The 22,895-nt window shown below is 44.9% G+C and overlaps 1 protein-coding gene across 1 annotated transcript; it reads left to right on the plus strand.

Annotated features, from left to right (window-relative positions):
* Window positions 1-19,310: 19,310 nt before the first annotated feature.
* On the plus strand, window positions 19,311-22,681 carry Popdc3 (popeye domain containing 3). Its single transcript, XM_052164200.1, has 3 exons — window positions 19,311-19,924; window positions 21,072-21,180; window positions 22,327-22,681. The coding sequence occupies exons 1-3, from the start codon at window positions 19,440-19,442 to the stop codon at window positions 22,606-22,608; spliced, it is 876 nt and encodes a 291-aa protein (XP_052020160.1). The 5' UTR covers window positions 19,311-19,439; the 3' UTR covers window positions 22,609-22,681.
* The last annotated feature ends 214 nt before the right edge of the window (window positions 22,682-22,895 follow it).

Genomic DNA, 22,895 nt, shown 5'->3' on the forward strand with positions numbered 1-22,895 from the left:
ACTCTCCCTGCATCCCCCTGTATCCTTGTCTCCAGGACACCATCTTCTTTGTCATGCCACGCCCACTGCAATGGACTAGCATCTCTGAGAACTCTTAAATTGTTCTCTTAGGTAATTTTGTTGTCACAGAGACATAGGAAGAGCTCAGACAGCTCTGAAATTTGAAATACTTGTAGTCGTGAGCATTCCAGACGCGGGACCGGGCGGACCTGTGAGATTCTTAGCCGGAGAGACTGTTGCTCTTTGAGGAGGTTGGTGTTTGTGAAGTCTGGTGCACACAGAGCAGGGCATGTCTTCCTCAGAAGGTGTCTGTCTGCAGATGAATGTGGGCTAAATATTAAGTTCAGTTTTTGTGATGGTTTCTATATGCTAGGTCCAGGGAGTGGCACTATTTGGAGGTGTGGCCTTGTTGAAGGAAGTGTGTCACTGTGAGTGTGGGCTTTAAAACCCTCACCCTATCTGCCTGTAAGTCAGTCTTCTGCTAGCAGCCTTCAGATGAAGATGTAGAGCTCCCATTTCCTCCTGTACCATGACTGCCTGCCTAGATGTTGTCATGCTCCCGCCTTGATAATATAAATATAATAAAGTATAAAACATATAAATATATAGGGATTTTGATAATGATGGACTGAGCCCCTGAACCTGTAAGCCAGCCCCAATTAAATGCTGTCCTTTATACGAGTTGCCTTGGTCATGGTATCTGTTCACAGCAGGAAAACCCTAACAAGACAGTTTTGCTTTCAAAACTTCGCTGTGAAAAACTTTGATCTTTGTTGAATCTGGATAATGGCTATGTGGGGTAATGGGTTTGTTATATCCTCCCCTGCCCTTCTCGCCTTTCCTCTCTCCTCCCCTCACCTCACCTCCCCTCTTCTCTTTTCTTTCTTTTTTTCTTTTTTTTCTTTTCTTTTTTTTACCCCCTGCCAGTGCTGGGAACCAAACCCAGGTCCAACCACATCTTAGACACGCACTCTACCACCTCTGCCTCTATTGTATCTGTTTCCATTTTGTATAAATGATTCAGCCAGGAACTGGACAGTTTACTGGCTCAGTCAGTTAAGTTCCTGGCATGTGAGCTTGAGGACCTTAGGTCAGGTCCCTAGCCTGTGAAGGACACATGTGTAACCCCAATACTGGGCACTATTGAGGACACACACGCAGTCCCCAAACTTGCTGGTCGACCACTCTGCCATTAGTGGCTGCAGGTTCAGTATCTGGTCACGTTTTAAAAACTAAGAGAGAACAATGGAGGAAGGCAACTGTCATAGGACTCTAATCTCTACATGCATACACATGTGTGCACAAACATAGACACGCATACTTTAAGCACATACATAAAATTTAAAAATTATTCACCAGATAAAAGTGAATTTTAAAAAATGACGTATTTGCTAATGTGGCATTTCATTTCAAATTATATAGGGATTTAAAATATATTTCGAGCATTTGATCGTAGCTTAACATTCCTTATATATAGGGAATCTATAGGCAGCTAAGGCTTCAGAAGAAAAGCTTGTGTGATAGTCATGTCCTGTGGACTTAATGATGGGAAGATCGAAAGAAAATATAATAAGATCTAAAGAAATGCACTGACTATTTTTAAGTTCTGATTGTTGTGCTGATGCATTACTATCATTGCAATTACAATATTGTTGTGTTTATATTTTACACGCGTTGGAGTATGTCGACGTTTGGTCTGTTGCTGTGTATTGTAATGCTAAATTCTATGACTGAAAGTCTAGGCCTAGAATTATTTCTCATGTTTACAAGCTTTAGTTGTGCAAACTTTGTTCCTTGATTTAAAACTATTGGTTAAATACAATTGGGTACAGCCAATTGCTGGAGGGATTAGAGGTAGGTAGGTTAGGAGTGACCTGGTTGGAGGAGGGAGAGGAGAGAGGGAGAAGGAAGAGGAGAGAGAGGGGAGATGGACCATGAGCACATGGCCGGGAGAAACACCACTGGGGAGGTAGTCAACCCTGCAGTTAGACAAGTAGATTAGACAAGTAGATTAGGGGTAACCCCCCAGTAATTGTCAAAGCCTAATAAAATAGCCACTGTCTGGGTCTCATTTATTTGTAAGCTAGTCAGGATAAGCTTAAATTGGTTGTACTTCATAAGTATTTTACATGCATGCTTGGTGCCCATGGAAGTCGAAAAAGGGTGTTAGATCCTCTGGAAATGAAGTTGTGAATCACCTTGTGGGTGCTGGGAACTGAACCCGGGTCCTCTGCAAGAGCAACAAGTGTCCTTAACTGCGGAGCCATCTCTTCAGCCCCTGATATTTTTTAAGTGTAAAATTACCTTAGTGTTTTCTAAATTTTGTAAAGAATGCAAACTGAAAGCCATATCAGACGTGGAGTTCCAGAGTTTAGAGTCTCCCGGCCAGTGTTCAGTCTTGCTTTAGTCCAGCATTTCCTCACTATGATGTTTTGGAATGGTAATGTATATTCTGTGATGTTTAAGGTATGTGATCTCCTTTCTGATTTAGAGGGGATTATAGTTAAGAGATTACATGAATCTCAGGAGAGACTTTGAACTTCCGACTTCTAAACATTGTTAAGGTTGTGATGGACTGTAGAGACTTTTGAAGTTGGACTAAATGCATTTTTCCATTGTGTTATAGCTACAAGCCTATGGGGGCCAAGGAGTGGAAAGTGGTGGTTTGAATAGGTGTGGCCTCCATAGATTCATGTGTTTGAACGCTTGGCCCATGAGGAGTAGCACTATTAGGAGGTGTGGCCTTGTGGGAGGAAGTGCGTCACTGTGGGGGCGGGGCTTTGCGGTCTCTAGCCTCAAGCTCCATGCGGTGTGGAATTTCAGACTCCTGGCTGCCTTTGGATCAAGATGTAGAACTTTTGGCTTCTCCAACACTAAGTCTGCCTGCAGGATGCCGTGGCACCACCATGATGATAATGACCTCAACCTCTGACACTGTAAGCCAGCCCCAATGAAATGTTTTCCTTTATAAAAAGAAAAGAAAAAGAAAGAATGCAAAGTGAAGCTACTGTCTCATAAAAAAGGAAAAGGAAAGGTATCCGTCATATAGGCATCTGCATCTTTACCGTGGAGCAAAAGCTATCCTGTGCATCTCTGTGTACGTACATTTATATAAATCACATTCGTAGAGGTCAGAAACTTTTCTCTGATTAAAAAATTGTATTTACTTAGAAGCATTCAGAATGTCAATACAGAGCCGTATTTCGTTAACAGAGCAACAATTATCTTCGTATAAGCCATTTCAGAGACAACTGAAGATGAAAAAACCAATCAATATCAATGGATCAATCAAATACAGAACTACCATCCACATATATAACTGACTTGTATTGCGCTCTAACAAGAACCTGCTCTAAATTTCCATACCTGTTTACAACCCCCAAACTGTACCAGGCAGAGTTAGTGGGCATTGCAAATACCACCAGGACAGAGCTTGTTAAAGACACACTCAATAGAGTGTTAACTGTTCAAGAAAGGACACTGTATAGTTTAAAAACAAATCTTTCACGGCCTTACATTTCAGTTATTTTCTTTAAAAGGAACAAGGTATGTGTGTAGTGGGCAGGGTAAAGGCTTTATAGACAAGAACTAACTGAGTTTTCTCTTCCTCTTCCTCCTCCTCCTCCTTCCTTTTCAGCCTTGACAGTTTTCTGCTGCTGCTAGTTTTCCTCTGTAGACAGCACCGTCCTTTTTATATTTTCCTTCACCTTGGCAGACTTCTCATCACAGGGCTGATTGTCACCTGCAGCGGTGCTGTTCTACATCTCTCCCAGTTTCTTCGCAGCATCACCAATGGACCAGCAAGGATGTTCTCCTTTGACTTGCAGGCAATACTTAGGACAAAACAAGAGGAAGGAGGAAGGAGGGAGGCCACTTGGGCTCACTGGAGTCCTTGAACGTTTTTTCGGTCTTAGCAGATGTGGTCCCCACCTCTCTGAGGAGCTGACAGGAACCTCCGTCCTCCTTCTTGTGCCCCTCCTGGCAGGTTTGTCCACGGATGCACATGAAGACATCTGCCTCCTCTGCTCTCCTGTGCCCGTCTTTAGTTTGAGGCACAGAGTCGCCCAGTGCCTGCCTGGCTGGCTCTTGCTTGCCCCAGTGCTGTCTCTGTGGCCCTCAGCATACAGAAATGTCTGTGAGAACAGGAACCAGACCCAGAAACACTTTTAATTAAAGGAAAAGGGGGTGGGGTGGGGCATGAAGCGTGAAGCCACTGGTCTGAGCCTTATGACTCTATTTTGATTTCTTTATAACTAAGCCTAACTTCATACTCAATCAAATGGAAACCTAATTTACAAGAATCCTTTCTGTAACAAATGGGCCAAGCGCCAACCAGTCACAAACAGCCGAGTTTCAGCCATCCATAGGAAGCTAACTCAGAGCTCCGTGCAAATGCGGCAGATGCCTCGTGTAGCGAGTCCAGAGATTCTTGGCTTTCTTTTCCTGTTCCACTTTTAAGAGGCATGTACGAGGCTGGTTCTGCTGGGAAGCGCCTCTGAGGCCCTTGTCTTTATGCCTGACAGATCGAGGCCCCCTTCTCCCCACCTCTGTCAATTTGTCTAATTTTTTTCTTCTCGTAAGATAATAATAGAGGTGCTGTCATATGTAAAAAAAAAAAAAAGTAATGTTATTTCAACATAAGAAAAACTGTAGTGAACTTGGCATCAATGTTGAGGTGGGCATGGTTGAGTACACCTGGATCCCAAAGACCTAAGAAGGAAGAGCAGGCATTTGAGGCTGCCTTGGGCTACATAGCAAGGGGTGGGGGAGGGGGGAACAAAGAAAAGAAAAAAAGGAAGAGGAGAACAGGGAGAAATATTAATGTTTTAATATCCTGGGTGATAACAGCTCCTTCCCAATTAAAAAAGAAATGTGTCTCAAGATCAGATTGTAAGCCCCCCCCCCCCCCCCCCCGGCTATTAAAAAGCAAGCTATCTGGTCTATTATGTAGCTGTGAAGAATCACAATTCCCCTTCAATGCAGTGGGCTTACTTTTTCTGCCCCGAGTCTTGGTGTTTCCTTGAGGTTTAGAAGTTCAGCGGGGATGTGTTGTTATTAATTTCTATATCAATTTCTCACTGACCGTGCTGAGTTCTCTCTATTGGAATAATTTATTGTTCTTAATGTGGGGGTGATCTTTCCATTATTAATATATCTTGCTCTATTTTGTAATTCTTCACTTTGGACATGAGTCATTCTTATAGTGTCTTAACTTTGCCTTCCATATCAGTTATACCGTCTTACTTTTGCTCTCCTCTCAGAAGGTCTGGAGAGATGACTCAGTGGGTAAAGACACTTAATGCTAAGCGTGAAAAACTGAGTCAGTCCTGGGTATCAGGCTAAGGTGGGAAATAGAGAACTGTCTGCTCGAGGTTTCCCTCTGACCTCACACTCATGTGCACAGACCCCAGATAAATAAGTGTAATTTATAAGATACGGCAATGGGCTGGGGAGGAGGGTGTGGGGATTCTGATGAGGCCACGTCGTTTCCTTGTTTAAAACTAAGGGAGACACCTACATGTCCCCCTTTCCCAGGGTGTTCCTAAGCTAGAACTCTAGATTAGAGTTCTCCACGGGGATGTTAGTTGTCAGTACTTACTATAGTTTCTCCTAGTCCATGAAGGGATGACATTAAAAAATGAAGAAGGCCCAAACACATTGTGTTGTGTTGTGTTGTGTTGTGTTGTGTTGTGTTATGTTGTGTGTGCTGTGCTGTGCTGTGCCGTGCCGTGCCGTGCCATGCTGGGCTGGACTGGGCTGTGCTTGGCTGTGCTGTGCCGTGCTGTGCCGTGCTATGCTGTGCTGGGCTGTGCTGTGCTGTGCTGTGCTGTGCTGTGCTGTGCTGTGCTGGTCTGGGCTGTGCTGGGCTGTGCTGGACTGGGCTGTGCTGTGCTGTGCTGTGCTGTGCTGTGCTGTGCTGTGCTGTGCTGTGCTGGTCTGGGCTGTGCTGTGCTGTGCTGTGCTGGGCTGTGCTGGGCTGGGCTGTGCTGCATTGTGAAGTTCTGTGCTGTGCTGTACCATATTGTACCTGTGTTATAATTGTTCTGAGAACTGCAGTACATAACAATTGTGCCTTTCTTCTGTTGCATAAGGAAATCGAGTTTCTACAGAAAAAAAAAAATAAAACACTGTAAACCTTTCAGACTTTTATCTTGTAAAAGCTAAGCTTTGTTTCCTGTCCTTGTGTTCAGTTTGAAGTCAAATTCAGTCTTAGCAGCTAATGGCAGCTAATGACTGGCCATTTATCTCTGGTCAGATAGGCAAAGGGGGAGGTTAACATACGAATTCTGATTTCTCTGTCAAAGTCATTCCCGCCAAAGAAATTCTTCTTGGGAAGTAAGAATGCTACCCACAAAAAGATGTGAAGGTTCGGATCCTCCCTCCCGACCAGGTGCAGCTGTGAGCTGTGAGGCCGTAGACTGGCCAGGACTGGCTTTTGGTGTTACTGTCTTTTCAGCCTTGTCTCTGGACAGGATTGTAGAATCATCACTTAACTAGCATTTTATAGTCAACAGAGTTCTCACAAATTGGATTCCTGGCTTCATCTCACCAGTCAGATGATGTGCTAGTCGCACTAGATGCCCTTACCACAGGCAACTGGAGCTGAGGAGGGTGGGCAGCTATAGGTGTGCTGTGTGCAGGTCAAAGACTCTCTTTACATACCAGATTTACTCATATACGCTGGCTGTACAGTTGCTGAAGGAACCGCTGTTATATCCTCTGTTGAGTATACACATCAATCCTCATTTCTTTTTTCTAAATCACTTTTTACTGAAAATAATTTTTTTCCTATATTCTAACTATTGTTTTCCCTCTCCCAACCCCTCCCCACTTTCCCACCCACACCCTTCTTCCTCTTTTTTAGGATACAAGATGCAAACAAGCATCTAAAATAATAATTATAATAATAATAAATTAAGATAAGGTAAAATAAAGACAAAACAAACAAACAGAATCAAAGAGCCAAGGAAAAGGCACACGAAACACGTAAAGACACAGAGACACACATTTGCACACAGAGTGCCTATAAAAATAAAGTTGGAAGCCATAATATAAAGGGGGGACAAACAAAGGATCATAAGATAAACAAACAAAACAAGACAAAGCAAAAACACCTTCCAAACATATCATTGAACTCTTGTGGGCCGTCTACTGCTGGGCGTGGGTCTGCCCTTGAGTGTGGTTTGTGTATCCAGTGAGATTCCATTAGCGAACACGAATCAATCCTCAATCCAAGGGAGCCAGCTGAGGCCCAGAGAACACACGACAGAGTCAGGGCAGGTGCCCAGGTGCCTTTGTGTCTACAGCGCCTGTGTCCTGCTGCCCTCATTTGATTTCAACTTCAGACTCACTATTTGTTTTTAAGGATCTATTTTTAAATTTCATGTGTACAGTTGCCCATACCAGGGATTAATTTCTGTGTAACCAAAGAAGTCTAATAAAAGAAAGAGTTGACTCTTAAGGACTAATACTCTGGACACTTTGTGGAGGAGACGCGGAGATGGTTCCGTCTGTACAAAGTCTGTGTCACAATGTGAGGACCAACTTTAGATATCCGGTAATCACATAGGGAAAAACAAAACAAAATGGGCTTGGTGCTGTGGCCCTGTAATGCTGGTGCTGAGGAAGTGGAGAAGTGTGGGTCCCTGGAGCCGGACGGCCAGCCAGTCATGTGAATTAGAGAGCTATACGCTCAACTAGAGACTTTATCTCAAAAATTAAGGTGGGCCAGTACAGGTGTGCACTCCTTTAATCCCAGTGCCCTGGAGGCAGAGGAAGTCTGAGGCCAACCTGGCCTGTGAGGGGAGTTCCAGGCCAGCCAGAGCAACACAGCGAGGCTCTATCTCAAACAAAGCAAAGCAAAATAAACAGGCTGGAGCATTGGCGATTAACCATTGCCGAGGACGCACATTGGATTGCTAATTCAAAATGTAGGTCACGGAATCCATAACTTCAGTTCTAGGGGATCCAGCGTCCTCTTCTGTTCTCCTCAGACACCATACATAGACACATACGTGTGAGCAAAAAACTCACACACATAAAATAAACAAAAATAAGTTGGAAAGCAATTACAGAAGATTCCCAGGGTTGGCCTCTGGCCTCCACATTCCCTTATGTGCATACACAAACACATGTGCAAACATAACATACATGCCACACACACACACAGACACATACACAGACACACAGACACACACACCAAAAGAAAAGGATGTAAAACAATTCCTTTGCTGAGCCATTTTAGGTCAACAATAAATTTAAATTAATAGAGGATTTATATTTTATTTATTCTGTCTGATACTTAATTATCTAAGAAAAATACCTTTCCCGAGTTGGATGAGATTCAGTAGTAGTCATCTTTATTTGGCACAGAGTCTATCTAGCTCTTTGATAATTCTCCTGTGAAGGTTAATCTCAGGATATGTACAGAGAGTGGGTCTGTAGAACTGGGGGAAGGGTGCAGGGACGGGATCCTGTATTTCCTCTTCCCCTGTGTGCTCAGCTGTTGACTACAGATGAATTCTGGAAGGATGAGTCACTGAGTTCAGTCATTCCTTAAGAGATTACCAGGCTCCAGTGAGCGCTCCAGACAGATGACCCCGGTTACACTCCGTGGTCACAAAACCAAACCGAAAGTCATGAATGTTGGAAAGGACTTGGGAGGGGGTTGCTAGGAAGGAGAGGGAGATATGGTTGTGGGGGAATGAGTAATCAGAATGTATTATATATTCATGGATGAAGTTGTCACGGAAGAAACAATTTAAAAGTTTGTTTTTAAATATAAAAAACATTACTTGTGGAACTAAGACCTTAATAAAACATTTGCTTAACGCTACAGATTTATCGTAGTATTTTGAACAGACATTAAATACTCATCATTAATGTAGGTAACGTTATCAACAAGGCAAGGAAGGCAGGCAAACTTCTGACATGCTTTCGCAGACCAGCTTAATAAAATGAAACACACTGATGATTTGTTTAGTGAACATGATAAAGAAACAGGTTTGCATAACGGTTTTGCATAAGGTGTTTGTAAAGGAGTCTGAGGAAGGGGAGTCTTCACGGCAGGCATGAGAATTTCAGTATCTCTCTTGGGCACAGTCTGTTTGGTTGCTGTGGGTTGGGGAGAGAGCACACACAACGTGGCATCGCCCTGCAAGGCTAACCTGCCTGTTCTGTTCATTCACCGCTTTCCTGCTTAAAAATCAGTATGTCACAATTTGCTCTGGATGAGGCTCAAGTATACATCTAAACTCTAAGTTTAATTATGTAAATGGCCCTTGTAATTTGGAAACTAAGTCTATATAGTGTCAACATTTCAATAGCAGTAAAATGCCAGTTCCATGTGGGAAGGAATTTGAATTATTGCATATATTGGCTTAGTGATTATTCGAGAGTCAATACTATGATGCATGCTCTGAACACAAGCCTTGTTGAAACACAACTAACTTATATTAAGGAAGAACTTGAGCATATGTGATCCTGCTTCCTTCTATACAGTTTATTACAAAAGAAAGTGTTGGTAATGCTTTAGGCTGTGACCAGATGCCCTAATCTATGGAGGAACACACCAACACACATATGCGTGCCCGCACACACACACACAGACACACACACGTGCGCATGTCCGCACATGCATACATACATGCACACACACGAACACATGTGCACATGCACGCACACGTGCACACACACGAACACACATGTGCGCTCACACACACAAACAGATACATGCACACACAAGCAAACATGTGCACATGCATGCACACATACATACACACACATGCATGTGCATGTGCACACACATGCACACACATACATGTGCACACACATGCACATACATACATGCACACATGCACACACAAGCAAACACGCACACACATGCACATGCACACACATGCATGCACACACACACACACACACACACACCTCAATACGAACCACCTACCCTGCCTGCATCACACATTGTCCTCTGAGGTCAGATTCTGCTGTTCTTTCACATGTATGACCTTTCCTATGAGAAGCATGTTCATTCAACATTTCTAACATATCTGAACAGTTCAGTTCGAAAGTGCCCACTAGCGTTTGCAAAGTCTTCATATTGAAGAGAAATAATGGAAGCGTTTTGGAAGACAGGGAATGTGGAGAGAATGGGAAGAGTGTGTGGCGTTGCCTGAGAGGTGCAACATGGGAGCACGGTGCGCTCTGCCAGTTGTCAGAGCTGTGGAGGGAAAAGGCCGTGGGTGGGATAAAATCCCCGCCAGAGAGGAGGCTTAAACACAAGAGGGAGGACTGGGGTGTGGGGATGTGGGGATGAAGACACAGATAGCTATTGACAAACACCTTGGAAGGAGGTGTGGCCTGCTGCAGGGAGCTTTGAGCCTTAGCCATGGCTGCTAAATGCTGTTGGACTAAATCAAAACAGTTCCAGGTCGGGATCTAGACGTCAGGTGAGGGAAACTGCTCGTTGGATCAAAAATGAGTTTCTGATAAGACAGGTGCCTAAGTGCTTAATAAATGCATGCTTCCCTGGCCTACATTTTAAAGCCGAAAAGATATTCTCAGGACTCGGGAGAGATGCACCTGCTGCAGGTGTCCCCATGCATGGTGTGTGTGTGTGTGTGTGTGTGTGTGTGTGTGTGAAGTGGTCTTACTGCTGGTCAGATTGCAGGCCATTTTAAAGGTCAAAGACATATTTGTGTGTTTTTGACCATTTTACGTATATAAAATGGTGCTATTATTGTTCTTAAATTCCTATCCTTTTACAGAGATGAAGGTTTGGGATGTTAAATCTAATTCATTTTCTTCGCTCTGGGTCAGGTTGCAGTTTTGCATAGTGCAATGATGTTTTAGGATCACAGATGGCGTGCTGAAGCAGCTGCCTCTTGATGGCTAAGAGTAGACGGGCAGTGCCATGCCACTGAGTGAGGGTGACGAGCATTTCCTATACTAATGGAGTCCAGTTTTGATCAAGGCCAAAGATGGCTTCTTTGACCCAGTTGTGTGATGTACCTTGCTTTCAAGATGCTTTAAAAATTATTAATCATATTTTTCTGACTTAAATATAGAGAGTAATGAGTGTCCCGTGCTGCTTCATACATGCTTTTTTAAATGTCATAAATAATAGTATTACATCAGTGAAAGTCCTTGTGTGTAGTGACAATTCTAAACTGTGTGTGTGTGTGTGTGTGTGTGTGTGTGTTTATACACAAAACCAGAAGCTCATGGTCTTAAACCCACATTTTTTATCACGATTTCTGTGGGTCAGGAGTTCGGGGAGCTCAGCTCACAGCCTCACAGATCTGCAGTCAAGAGGTCAAACACATTTCATTTGGAGTTGGGAGACTGCCGTCTTCCAAACTCTCAAGTAACTGGAGGACTACAGGACCGAGGTCTTGATTACCTTACAAGCTGTTTTTCTGGTTCAGGTCTTCTTTGATCACAGAGAGAGCACTTGTAGTTCCTGACCTTAGGAACTCCACAGGCAGACCACAGCCTGGATGCTTGTCTTCCTTGGGATCTGCAGGAGCAGCGTTCTGACCCACCCTACCATCTAGTCCCAGTGAAGGCTGAAAAAGTTTCACGATGTCTTGATCTGGAGATACAGACATTTGCATGCTACCTATTAAGGGCTCAGGATCTGAACTTTGGTCCTGTGGTGGTCTGGACGAGTGGTCCCTTAGACTTTTATGTTTGAATGCTAGGTCTCCAATTGGTGGAACTGTTTGGGAAGGATTAGGAGGTGTGGCCTTGTTCAAGGAGCTGTGTCACTCAGGGTAGGGTTTAAGGTTTCTAAAGCCACCCCAGTTAGCAGTCTCTGCCTCCTGATGTAAGCTCGCTCTCAGCTACTGCTCCAGCACCACACCTACCTGCCTTCCTGCTGCCATGTTCCCCACCATAATGAGCATGGACTCCAACCTCTGGACCCATGAACCCCAAATTAAACATTTTCTTTTATGAGTTGCCTTGGCCATAGTGTGTTATCACAGCAACAGAAAAGTGATGTGTACAGTCCTCATGATCGAGTAACAAGCACTCTAACTTGGCAGGCATTTTAGCTGCCAAGTGATGCTGATAGGATTTGGGAAGACCTGCTAGGAAGTCATGGACTAAGGGAGGAAACTGTTGATGGCTTCCAGAGAGAGGAAATCAGAGGGGTGACTTGTTAGGAGCCTACAGGGTGAATGGGAGGTCAGAACACAGGACAGAAAATAGCAGCGGAGAAATCACCTTGGCAGGACTGTATTTGCTTTGCATTAATAATTAAAGGTGGAGAGCAGCCAATGTAATGTCTGTATTCCTGTCTTCAGTTGTAGTCCTCTAGGGAAATGTGGTGTCTAAAACTACTCTCGTCACAGTGACTTAGCTCTATAATATGCAAGCAACAAGTATAGTGGTGCTGTTTCTATATTATTTTAAGTAATAACAGAAGGGAAAACATTTCTTCATTTGAGCCATGTGGTACTATTTATTTGTTTGCCATTTAAAATAGTATGCATGTATTCTGACCTTTCTTATGCTCCCATTGTGACTCCGCCTTCTTCCGAACAAGCTCCCCTGTTACTTTATGTATACATGTATGTGTGCATGCATGTATGTCTGTGTTTCTGTGTCTCTACATACGTGTTTCTGTGTGTGTGTATGTGTCTGCATGTATGTATGTGTGCATGTGTCTGTGTCTGTATGTGTGTATGTGTCTCTGTGCATGCATGTATATGTGTTTCTGTGCATGTGTGAAGTCTGTGTGTATGCACACATGCATGTGTGTCTATGTGTACATGTAGATGTTTCTGTGTCTGTGTGTATGTTTGTGTGTGTATGTGTGTATCTGTATTTCTGTTTGTGTCTGTATGTTTCTGTGTCTGTGTCTGTGTGTGTGTCTGCATGTATGTATGTGTGCATGTGTCTGTGTCTGTATGTGTGTATGTGTCTCTGTGCATGCATGTATATATGTTTCTGTGCATGTGTGAAGTCTGTGTGTATGCACACATGCATGTGTGTCTATGTGTACATGTAGATGTTTCTGTGTCTGTGTGTATGTTTGTGTGTGTATGTGTGTATCTGTATTTCTGTTTGTGTCTGTATGTTTCTGTGTGTGTGTGTGTGTGTAGGCATTAATTTAAGGATGAAATCCTTAACTGTTCCCCTTCTAGCTCCCAAATAATTGGTGAGCTTGTTTAAGTGTATTAACAAGCTTTAAGCGCTGTGGCTGGGCACACATTTACCTATTCTAACCCTCTCCGCCATCTGTTTCCCCACGCACGCTCCTTTACCTTCAGTCTGAGTCTTTCCCTGGCTCGCTCTGCTCCGTGTGTCCCCGCATGGTGAATCCCTTGGGGACCTGCTCATCATGACTCCTCCTGAAGCCTCTCCACATGCTCTTCTGCCTCATGGCCACCTCTTTCTTCTTCCTTGTGGTCCTTCTCTCCCATCTCTCTCCCTGGCTAGGATCAAAGTCTGCCTTCCTATCTCCTCCGCCCAGCCATATATTAACTAACCAGAGATCATTGGGGAGCATGCTTTACACAGTATTGATACAGGAGATCAATCATACAGGTGTAATAATCATGACAGTGCTAATGTCTGGACTGTACCAGATCTCTTGGCACAGAAATAAGCAACTGAATGAGTATACACTGCACAAGACCAACCCCTAACATGTCTGTGTGTTTGTGTGTGTGTGTGTTTCTCTGTGTGTCTTTGTGTGATTTTGTGTGTCTGCTTGTGTGAGCGTGCGCATCTGTATATGCCTGTATATGTGTGTGTGTGTGTGTGTGTTTGTGTGTGCCTCTATGTGTGTTTATGTGTGTGTGTGTGTGTGTTTGGTTAAGGTTGGTTGTGTATACATGGAGGGTGGTTTACTGGAACATAGGCAGCACAGTAGCAGCCACATCACTGACAAAAACGATCAGCTGCCAGTAGCCTCTCAGCGAGGCGTGAGGACTCAGGCGTCCCCCTCAGTCCATCATGGGATGCTATGGGCCCAATCTTCACAGCTATCCACACATGCAGTGCAAAGGTCAGGTCATGTCCAGAAGAAGTTGTTTCTCTGCCCCTCGCCCCCAAACCCCATTCTCCAGCTCTTCCATCTTTAACGCCCTCTCTCACATGCTCCCCGAGCCTTGGAAGGCGTGCTATAGATGTCCCACTTAGGACAGAGTACTCAACACTCAGATCCTTAGCACTCAGACCAGTTATAAGTGTCACTGACCACGCCCACTGTGAGGACAGGCTTCCCTGACCAAGGCAGAGGGCATCACCGACCCATGGATATAAACGCAAATGGTCAGTCCGATCATATGTCCATTTAGAAAGGTGGCAGTAGTAGCTTTTTTCCTAGGTGCATGTTTGCAGAAGCTGGAAGAGGGTGGAGCTTGGTTTGTGAAACGCAGAGCACGTGCCATGTGAACACTAATGGTGGAAAGGTGGAGACAGGGAAGAGGGAGGTGAGGACCAAGACCTGGATTTGTCCTCTGAGTTCCACACACGTGCAGTGGGGTACACGTCTGTGGACACACATATTCACACACGTACACAGTTTGAACAAACTACCCTGAATGGGTAGATAATGCTGTTCCGGAAACTGTAGGTTTTTAAAGGACTATTGTAAATCTAAGTGTGACAAACCTTTCTAAGTTGTTGACCAGGGAGACCCTAGAAGCCCCCAAAACAACACAGGCCGTTACCACTGCTCTTGGTAACGCACCAGACCTAGATAATTAGACCTTACTGCTGGAGATGCCACATACTCAGCCTTCAGGGCATAGGAACAGTACGTTGAAATTGAGCTAGAAGCTTCCTCCCGGCTGGCTAGCTTTTCTGGCACAGGAGGGGACTCTGCAGGTTGCTCAGGTGGAGGAATCAGTCACACCGTTGTCGTCATATCCAGTCACGAACCCTTGTGGGTATAGTGCTGACCTGCCGAGCAAAATGCCCACGGGTGTGAAAGTGGTATGGCAGTTGTGGTGGTGGCCAACTGCTTTCTGATCAGGTCTGAGGTCTGTTTAACAGGAGAGAGTTCACACCTACTGCTACGAACCTGGTCAAAAGCTCAGGGGCAAAGAGGCTATCAGAGACCCTGACCGGGGACCTGCTGCTGGTGGGCTGTTAGCCATGTGCTTTTCAAACAAGGTTCGGCCATGTAGCCCAGGCTAGCCTCTCATTCAAGATCATCCTGCCTCCGCCTCCTGAGTGCTGGATTCTGAGAGGTGCCTCCTTACCTTTTTTCTGGCACCGCTTAAGTAGATAGAATAGGCGGTGTTTCCCTTGCTGTGTTGGAGAATAAACATTTCTAGGCTCCCGTAGAGAACAGAAGTCGGAGCGGGAGCTGTGGTTTCCAAGTCCTGGTGACAGTGTAGTGGAAACAGATTACTGCGGTAGAGGGTATGTGTCACACTTAATCAGTTTGTCCTTGAACAACTTTTTTACCTTTTCTGAAATTCAGAATTCTCCTCAGTAGAATTAGCTGCCTGGTGGGGTTGTTCAGTGAGATAGTTTTTAAAATCTGCCTAGCACATAAGTGTTGGATAAATGTATCATCTCAAGGATAAGAAGTGGGGGAAAGACAGCTGAGGAAAATGAGAACTTAGCATATGGAACACATACTGAAGTTGGGATCTGATACCAATTAATGAGTAGGATATTGGTGTTGTGAGCTTGTGGGTTGCTTGGCAACCCTGAGTAACTCAATAGTACAGCTACCATACTCGTTGTCGTCTTTAATCAGAATTGTAATTAAATGTTGTTAAGAAGCTCAAGGCTGTAGGCAAAGGACTCACCTTGAATTTGGAGTTGATTTAGATGTTTTTGGGGGAAAAGATTCCCCACCTCCCCAGTGTATTTGTGCTGACGTATCACGGAGGTTGGGCTCTTCTCTGCATCTGTGCCCTTAGGGTACCCAGAAAGTGTTTCAACATCCCACGCTAGGGTCGAATATCTTAGTATATTTCACTAAAGTTCATTGGATGCAAGAGTCAGGCATACGATAACATCTGTCTCTGGCCCTGCTGCCCCTTACAATTTCAGAGCCTACAGGAAGACTCAGTCAATGTTAAATAATACACCAAACGGTTTCAGGAGTGGCCCTTTCTGTTTCCAGACATTGACTCTTATGGACTGAGAAGTCCCTTTAGGGCTGTGTTTAGCTTCCTGGCAAATCTGTCCCCAGCACTTTTATACTACCTGATTCAAAGATTTGCCCCCTGGCCATAGTGATGCTGGGCATACGGCGTTTAACCTTCCATGCTGCAGGGTGTAACTACCTTTTACCTAAAGCCAGGGACTTTGCCAGGCTGTGCCCAGTGCCCAGGGGACTTTGCCAGGCTGTCCTAGCTTGCCCACCCTTGGCATGATGATTTAGATTCAGCTTCCCTCAGACAGTGAGGTAACAAAACTTAAGCGGATGACCAGAGTCTGACTGATCTTCCCCGTGTGTGCCCAGGGTTGTGCCTCCTGCCTCTGAGAACCCCTTTATGATCTTATTACTTTATAATTTGCAGACTTACACATTTGAGAGAAAAACTGAACAAACTAGAAAAACTGGAAGACTGTTAGTTTGCTAGCTTTTGTCTTCTCCGTTTGTAGCTCAGCAGGCAAGGTCAGTTACGGCTCGGAGGAGTCCACTGTGTTGCTCCGGCCTTTCAGTGGTTATTTACAAACAGGAACGGCGAGGTCTGAGGGCCTGTGAGGCAGGCAGCTGACGGGTGGATCATGTTCAGTCATCAGAACGGTGGTGGCGCATGGCAGAAGCCCTTTCCTGCCCATCACCTGCTCCCGTCAGTTCCCCCTCATCTAATAAAGCACATCTGTTGTGGTGACTGGGTACAAACACACCGAGTTGGGTGCACAGTAATTCAATAAGGGCAAGTCAGCATTCAGCAGTCATACCGCGCCCAGGGTGGAGAACGGCCGGAAGCCGCTTAATGCAACAGAAGAGTGGGCCGGAGGCAGTTCCTCCGGGGACCCTCAGGATCACAATGCTAGAATGTGGAGGCCCCAGCATGCCCTCCGAATCAAGTACTTTAAGGAGCCAGTTCCCCCACGCTCCTTTCTGCATCACCATGAACGTTTTACGTGGCCTTTCTCTTATTAGCACTGCCTTAAGGTTTCATCGAGGATTATAAATTTTTAAGGAAGTTCAACCCAAAGTTCAGAGACCTACTAGCAGGTCTTTTCATTTTGGTTTTTGAGACAGCGCTGAGTTCTCTGAAGAATTGATTGGCTAAAATGCCCCAGTTTAAAAACTAAAAAACCGCAGGGGAGTGACATTTGCAGGCTGGTATTTGCAGCTCCTGCCCCTCCTTGCATTCCTGAGAGCCGCTCTTTGCTGTGACAGTCCAGCAGTATAGAATTTTGCATATTGTTTTTCCAAGAGGAGAAACTGAGCGTGCTCAGAAGAATGCTGGCCTGCTTGAATCCCGTGTGTCACAGATTGCCAGTAATCAGGGATCTGCAAGATGTCTGAAGTCTTTTAAAACAAGTAAAAATAACGACACAACTCTAAGTTGCGCGTCTAGGGCGTTTGTCCCTTCCCTCCTGTCCTCGTGGTTCTTTCTGCTCCTCCTTCTCCTTTCTGACTCTCCGCCAGGGTCTTCATGACTTGAGAAAGACTCATGAATGAAGGGTGCGGACGGCAGCACCTTTGTGTCTAGTTCTGTCACTGACGGTCGGTTCCCTGCCACTCGTAAGACATGTTCACTTCTGCCTGTGGACATTTGTTCTTTCCTTATGAGACACGGGCTGTGCCACACGATGCCTTAATGGGTGCCCTGGGGGGCAGGAAACACAGCATGTACCTACCACCCAGGTCCTTGCATGGTGGCTGGTATTCCTTAGGTCTCAGGTTGGGGCAGCGTCACAGTGACACCGTTAGTGCTGAGGACGAATGTTTAAGTGATGCACTGATCCAGGCCGGATCTTGTCATCATCCCCAGTTCTCTTCAGACCCAGGTCCCATGTTAGCATCTTTACCACATGGTTGGAAGAGTACAGAATATGCAAACAGAGGAACAGAGTCAACCGGATCGCTGGCCAGCTGGTAAATGTTTAAGTAACAGGAATTAATGTGTTTATCTATATGGATGCATTCTTAGCCTGAACCACAAATACTGAAAATCATGCTGCACTCTACACATTTTCTTAAAGTCTCCAAATCTAACTTACTAAACGTTTTCACAGGCTACCACATATTCTTAAAGCTCTCCCTTCTGGCCATGCATTTCCATGTTTCCTGATTTACTTGGGGTCCTGCTGTGTCACGTTTAAGCCGTCTTTCACGGAGGGCCATTTGCTTGGGCCCAGCACATGGGTAGCACCACTGAAGTCCCGCTCTGCGCTGACGGCTGTGTGGCTCCAACACATTCGTTCCTTGCTCCTGTGAGCCTCAAATATGTTTAAAATGTAACCGTTGTGGCATCAGACAGTATCTGTCAAGAGGAGAGGATTTTGGAAGGTCCGTGGATTCATCATAATCACATAGAGAGCTCGTTCAAAGTACACATCCCTGGGAATCACCCTGATTTAATAAATGTGGGGAAGTCTAAGGCTTTCCATTTTCAGTCATGTGTGTCAAGTGATTCTGACTTATGTTGTGCCACTGCTGTAGACTAGCTGACCCAAGGATTTAGTTATCCTGTGTTTTAGCTTTTTGTTTGTTGCTGACCAAAATCAGCTTGGGGAGGAAAGGGTTTGTTGCCCCTGACAGACGAGAGTCCATCACTGAGGGAAATCAGAGCTCAAAGCTGGGAGAGCTGGGAGCGGAGGAGGTGGAGGCGTGTCTGTACTGACTCGCTTTCCAGGACTTCCTGAGTTTGGCCTCTCACATACCTTAGGACTTCCTGCCTAGGGCTGGCCCCGCCCACAGTGGGCCGGGTCCTTCCACATCAATCATTAACCAAGAAAACTAACTCACTAACTCACCTAGAAGAGTCTGGTGGAGGCTTTTCCTCAGTTGAGGTTGACTCTAACTCGGCAAGTGGATAAAAACTAACCTGCACACACGAAAAATCAATAGCTAGCCAATTTCTAGTAAATACATTTTTATTAAACATTTAATTAATATTTGCCCTTAAAATATCCCAGTTTCCTAACACTGGGAAGACAATTTGCATAATTGATGCTGCAAATTCATTAAGTAAAGTACCATTCCATTCTTTTTGCTTAATTAGATCCTCTGTCCCTTTTTTTTTCCTCTCACACAGGAAATAGCAAAATCTTTGTGGACTTGGTCTGAATCAGGAGCCCAGATGAGCTTAAAGAAACTGGGGCGGAACTCTTTAGTTTTTCCGTCTCCACACCCACTGAACCCTTCCGTGGGGGCTCCGGTGTCTCCCAACCTGCGGAGCGTTAGCACCATTCTGTGATGGGAATGCGAAGGACACCATCACCGGCCTCAGGGTCATCTAAAGCGAAAAGACAGCGAAGCAGATAGTGCAGCAGCCATGGAGAAGAACTCAAGTTTATGGAAAAGCCTGGTGACCGAGCACCCGCTCTGCACCTCCTGGAAGCAAGAGGCCGAAGGGGCCATTTACCACCTCGCCAGCATCTTGTTTGTAGTAGGATTCATGGGTGGCAGTGGATTCTTTGGGCTCCTTTACGTCTTCAGCTTGCTGGGGCTGGGTTTCCTCTGTTCTGCGGTCTGGGCGTGGGTGGACGTCTGCGCTGCTGACATGTTTTCCTGGAACTTTGTGCTGTTTGTCATCTGCTTCATGAAGTTCGTTCACATCGCCTATCAAGTCCACAGCATAACCTTCGCCCGCGAATTCCATGTGTTGTACAGCTCCCTCTTCAAGCCCCTCGGGATCCCTTTGCCCGTCTTCAGAACAATTGCTCTGAGCTCTGAAGTGGTTACTTTGGAAAAGGAGCACTGTTACGCCATGCAAGGGAAAACCTCCATTGACAGACTCTCCGTGCTTGTTTCTGGAAGGTCCGTACCCCCGCGCAGCGTGTCTCCCCTCTACGTGGTTCTGTGTTGCCTTGTTCTGTTCTGTGCTGGGGCAGCACAGTCCTGGGTGGCATTTAGCGCCCCGCGACTCAGGGAAGTCTTTGAGACATGGCATAGGTGTGGGTATTTAGAGGACATGCTGTTGCTTACTTGAATCAGGAAATAAATAATCTCGAGTCTTACTCTTTCATCTTACAATTTACAAGTCTTAAAAGCAAAGAATGAATTTAGTTCTGTGGATGCAGTACTTGTAGCTAGCCACCGAGAGTCAAGGGGGCTGAACTGTCTGGAGCTGGTAGCTCCTTCATCAGCACACCGGGTATTTTAGGTGGCCTCGTCAGACATTCTGCTCCATATTGGGGAATCTTTAATTTTATACCATCAAATTTATTCAATAAATCCTAGTATTTGCCCCCTTGTGAGAGGTGGGAGCAAAGACTTTGGGAATATATATGTATACAATCTAAACTCGGAAGTTTGAGGGTGTAAAACAACCATATGTTTTTCATGTAATTGAAAATATTAATGGCTGGAGAGATGTCTCTGTCGTCAAGAGCACTGGCTCCTGTTCCAGAGGACCAGGGTTCAAATCCCAGCATCTGCATTGCAGCTCATAACTGCCTGTAACTCCAGTTTCATGGGACCCAACACACCTTTACACAACCATATATTCAGGCAAAACACCAATGCACATGAAACAAAATTAAATAAATTACTGATGTAACAAAAAGAAAAGATTAAACTTTCCCTCACAGATGTGCTCCTAGCAGCTCCCTGCTGTGCTCGCACACGCTCTCCTGTGTAATCAAAACTCTGACTGAGTGTTCCAGTCCTGCGCCCAGGCACAGTCCACACATGGAAAGCAGTCATCTCGTGCATGCACAACCCATGACTGGCTGGTGAATTTCACTTACTGTTCCAGACTCCTAGGTGGTGAAGATCATACGTAAATCTTATAGGGACTACAGTACTTTATGTATTTGATATTTGTTATTCAAAACTCAACAGGGAAGAAATCACCAAAGGCTGGAAGTATACTCCCCCTCTCCCCCCCCCCTCGCCAAAGGTCCCCCCAAATGTGCACACACTTCCTTCTCACCTCATAACAGATGCTCTTATGTCTTGCTAGGATCAGAGTGACAGTCGATGGTGAATTCCTGCATTATATTTCCCCCTTTCAGTTCCTGGATTCTCCAGAGTGGGACTCGCTGAGACCCACAGAGGAAGGCACTTTTCAGGTAAGGACCAATGATGCCCCATGGTTCAGGCCCCAACCTCCTAAACAGATGGATATTTGTTATAAAACAAGCAAACGTATAAATAGAACAATATACAATACACACAGCTTTAATTTATATTTACCGTTGGATACAGTTCACTTGAGGCATGATTCCTAACTGTGAGTCCTGCTGATAGATGTTCATCACAGGTGCAGCCACAGAGAGAATGGGAATCCAGGAGACAGGAAGGGGTAGTGAAGAGTGCTCGAACGGCTTCCCATGTCGAACCTCATATATGGGAATTAATATGTAAAGACTTGATTTTAAAAACTGCTGATGTGATAGTTTGGATAATGCCAAGAGAAAAAGATCACACTCACTACGGAATGGGTTTTGAAAATGGAAGGTGCTGATGGCCGTCGGCTGCTCTGAACTTCGTCATCTCTGTGCTGTCATGTGCTGGCAGTACTGAAAGACAATCATCTCTGTCAGTTATGTTTATCATGCTATACTGTCTCCTATAAATCAACACACACATGTGCATGCACATTCAAATGTAGGTAAATATGCAAGTGTGGTATTTGTAAATTCCATATTGTACTAGAGAAATCATGTTGGGGTTAGAAGTCCACAATCTTCATAGTCGTATATTCCTCTCACGTTAGCCAACCTTGCTCTCTCAGTTTGAGATCAGGCAGGTCTGCAAAACACAAAACACAATCAAGAGGAGCACGTGTGTATAGCATCGTGATTAGATAAGAAGAAATAAATTGGGTAGTTCCTTTTAATATTTATTAAGGTTTTAACATTTTGTGTGTCAGTTAAGATGGTTTTTAACCTAAAAGAACAGTAAGGAATTCATTTAAAAATTGAGGCAGAAGAATGAGATTGAAAGAACTGGAGAGATGGCTCAGTGGTTAAGAGCACTGCCAGTTCTTGCAGAGGACCTGGGTTCCGTTCCCAGCACCCACAGGGCTGCTCACAACAGCCTATAGCTCCAGTTCCAGGGCATGTGATGCCCTCTTCTGGCCTCTGTAGGCACTGCACACGTGGTGTACATAGATACATGGAGACCAAACACTCAAACACATAAAAATAAGCCTTTAATAACTGTGTTTTAATCTGTTGCTTTCTGGTTTTGTTTTCCGTGCGTCTGTTTTCCAGGTAACCCTCACAGCAGACACCGATTGCCGATACGTGTCCTGGAGGAGGAAAAAGCTGTATCTGCTCTTTGCGCAACATCGTTATATCTCCCGCCTGTTTTCGGTTTTGATTGGCAGTGACATTGCAGATAAACTCTATGCCTTGAATGACAGGGTTTATATAGGGAAGAAACATCACTACGATATTCGGTTACCCAACTACTACCAGATGTCAAGTCCGGACTTGTCCAGATCACCCCTAACAGACCAGTTTCGGAATTCCAGACAACATTGTAACAAATGACATCAACACCTGAAGTTGTGTCACCGCTGCCAAAAAGACTTCATCATTCCCCACACAAGTTAGCACACTACTGTTTTATTTTATAACTGAGACCCAGAGTCAAGACGCCATTACCAGCTGTTTATTAGTTCATCTTAACTTCTGCATTGCAAATAAAATTACAAATTTTCATGATTTCCTTGTTGTTATAATGGGAGACGAATAAGGATGGGCAGCTGGCCCTTTTTCTGCCTCAGAACCGAGAGAATGTGATCTCATATTCTCTCGTATTCCCTCCAGCACGCCGC

The sequence above is a fragment of the Apodemus sylvaticus genome, chromosome 19 (genome assembly GCF_947179515.1).
Source record: "Apodemus sylvaticus chromosome 19, mApoSyl1.1, whole genome shotgun sequence".
NCBI classification, from domain to species: Eukaryota; Metazoa; Chordata; class Mammalia; order Rodentia; family Muridae; genus Apodemus; species Apodemus sylvaticus.

Excerpts from the sequence above, each read along its gene's own strand:
- Popdc3 (XM_052164200.1), top strand. The coding sequence starts at position 19,440 with ATGGAGAAGAACTCAAGTTTATGGAAAAGCCTGGTGACCGAGCACCCG. Across the intron at positions 19,925-21,071 it reads TCCGTGCTTGTTTCTGGAAG|GATCAGAGTGACAGTCGATG; the intron begins GTCCGTACCCCC and ends ATGTCTTGCTAG. Across the intron at positions 21,181-22,326 it reads CAGAGGAAGGCACTTTTCAG|GTAACCCTCACAGCAGACAC; the intron begins GTAAGGACCAAT and ends TCTGTTTTCCAG.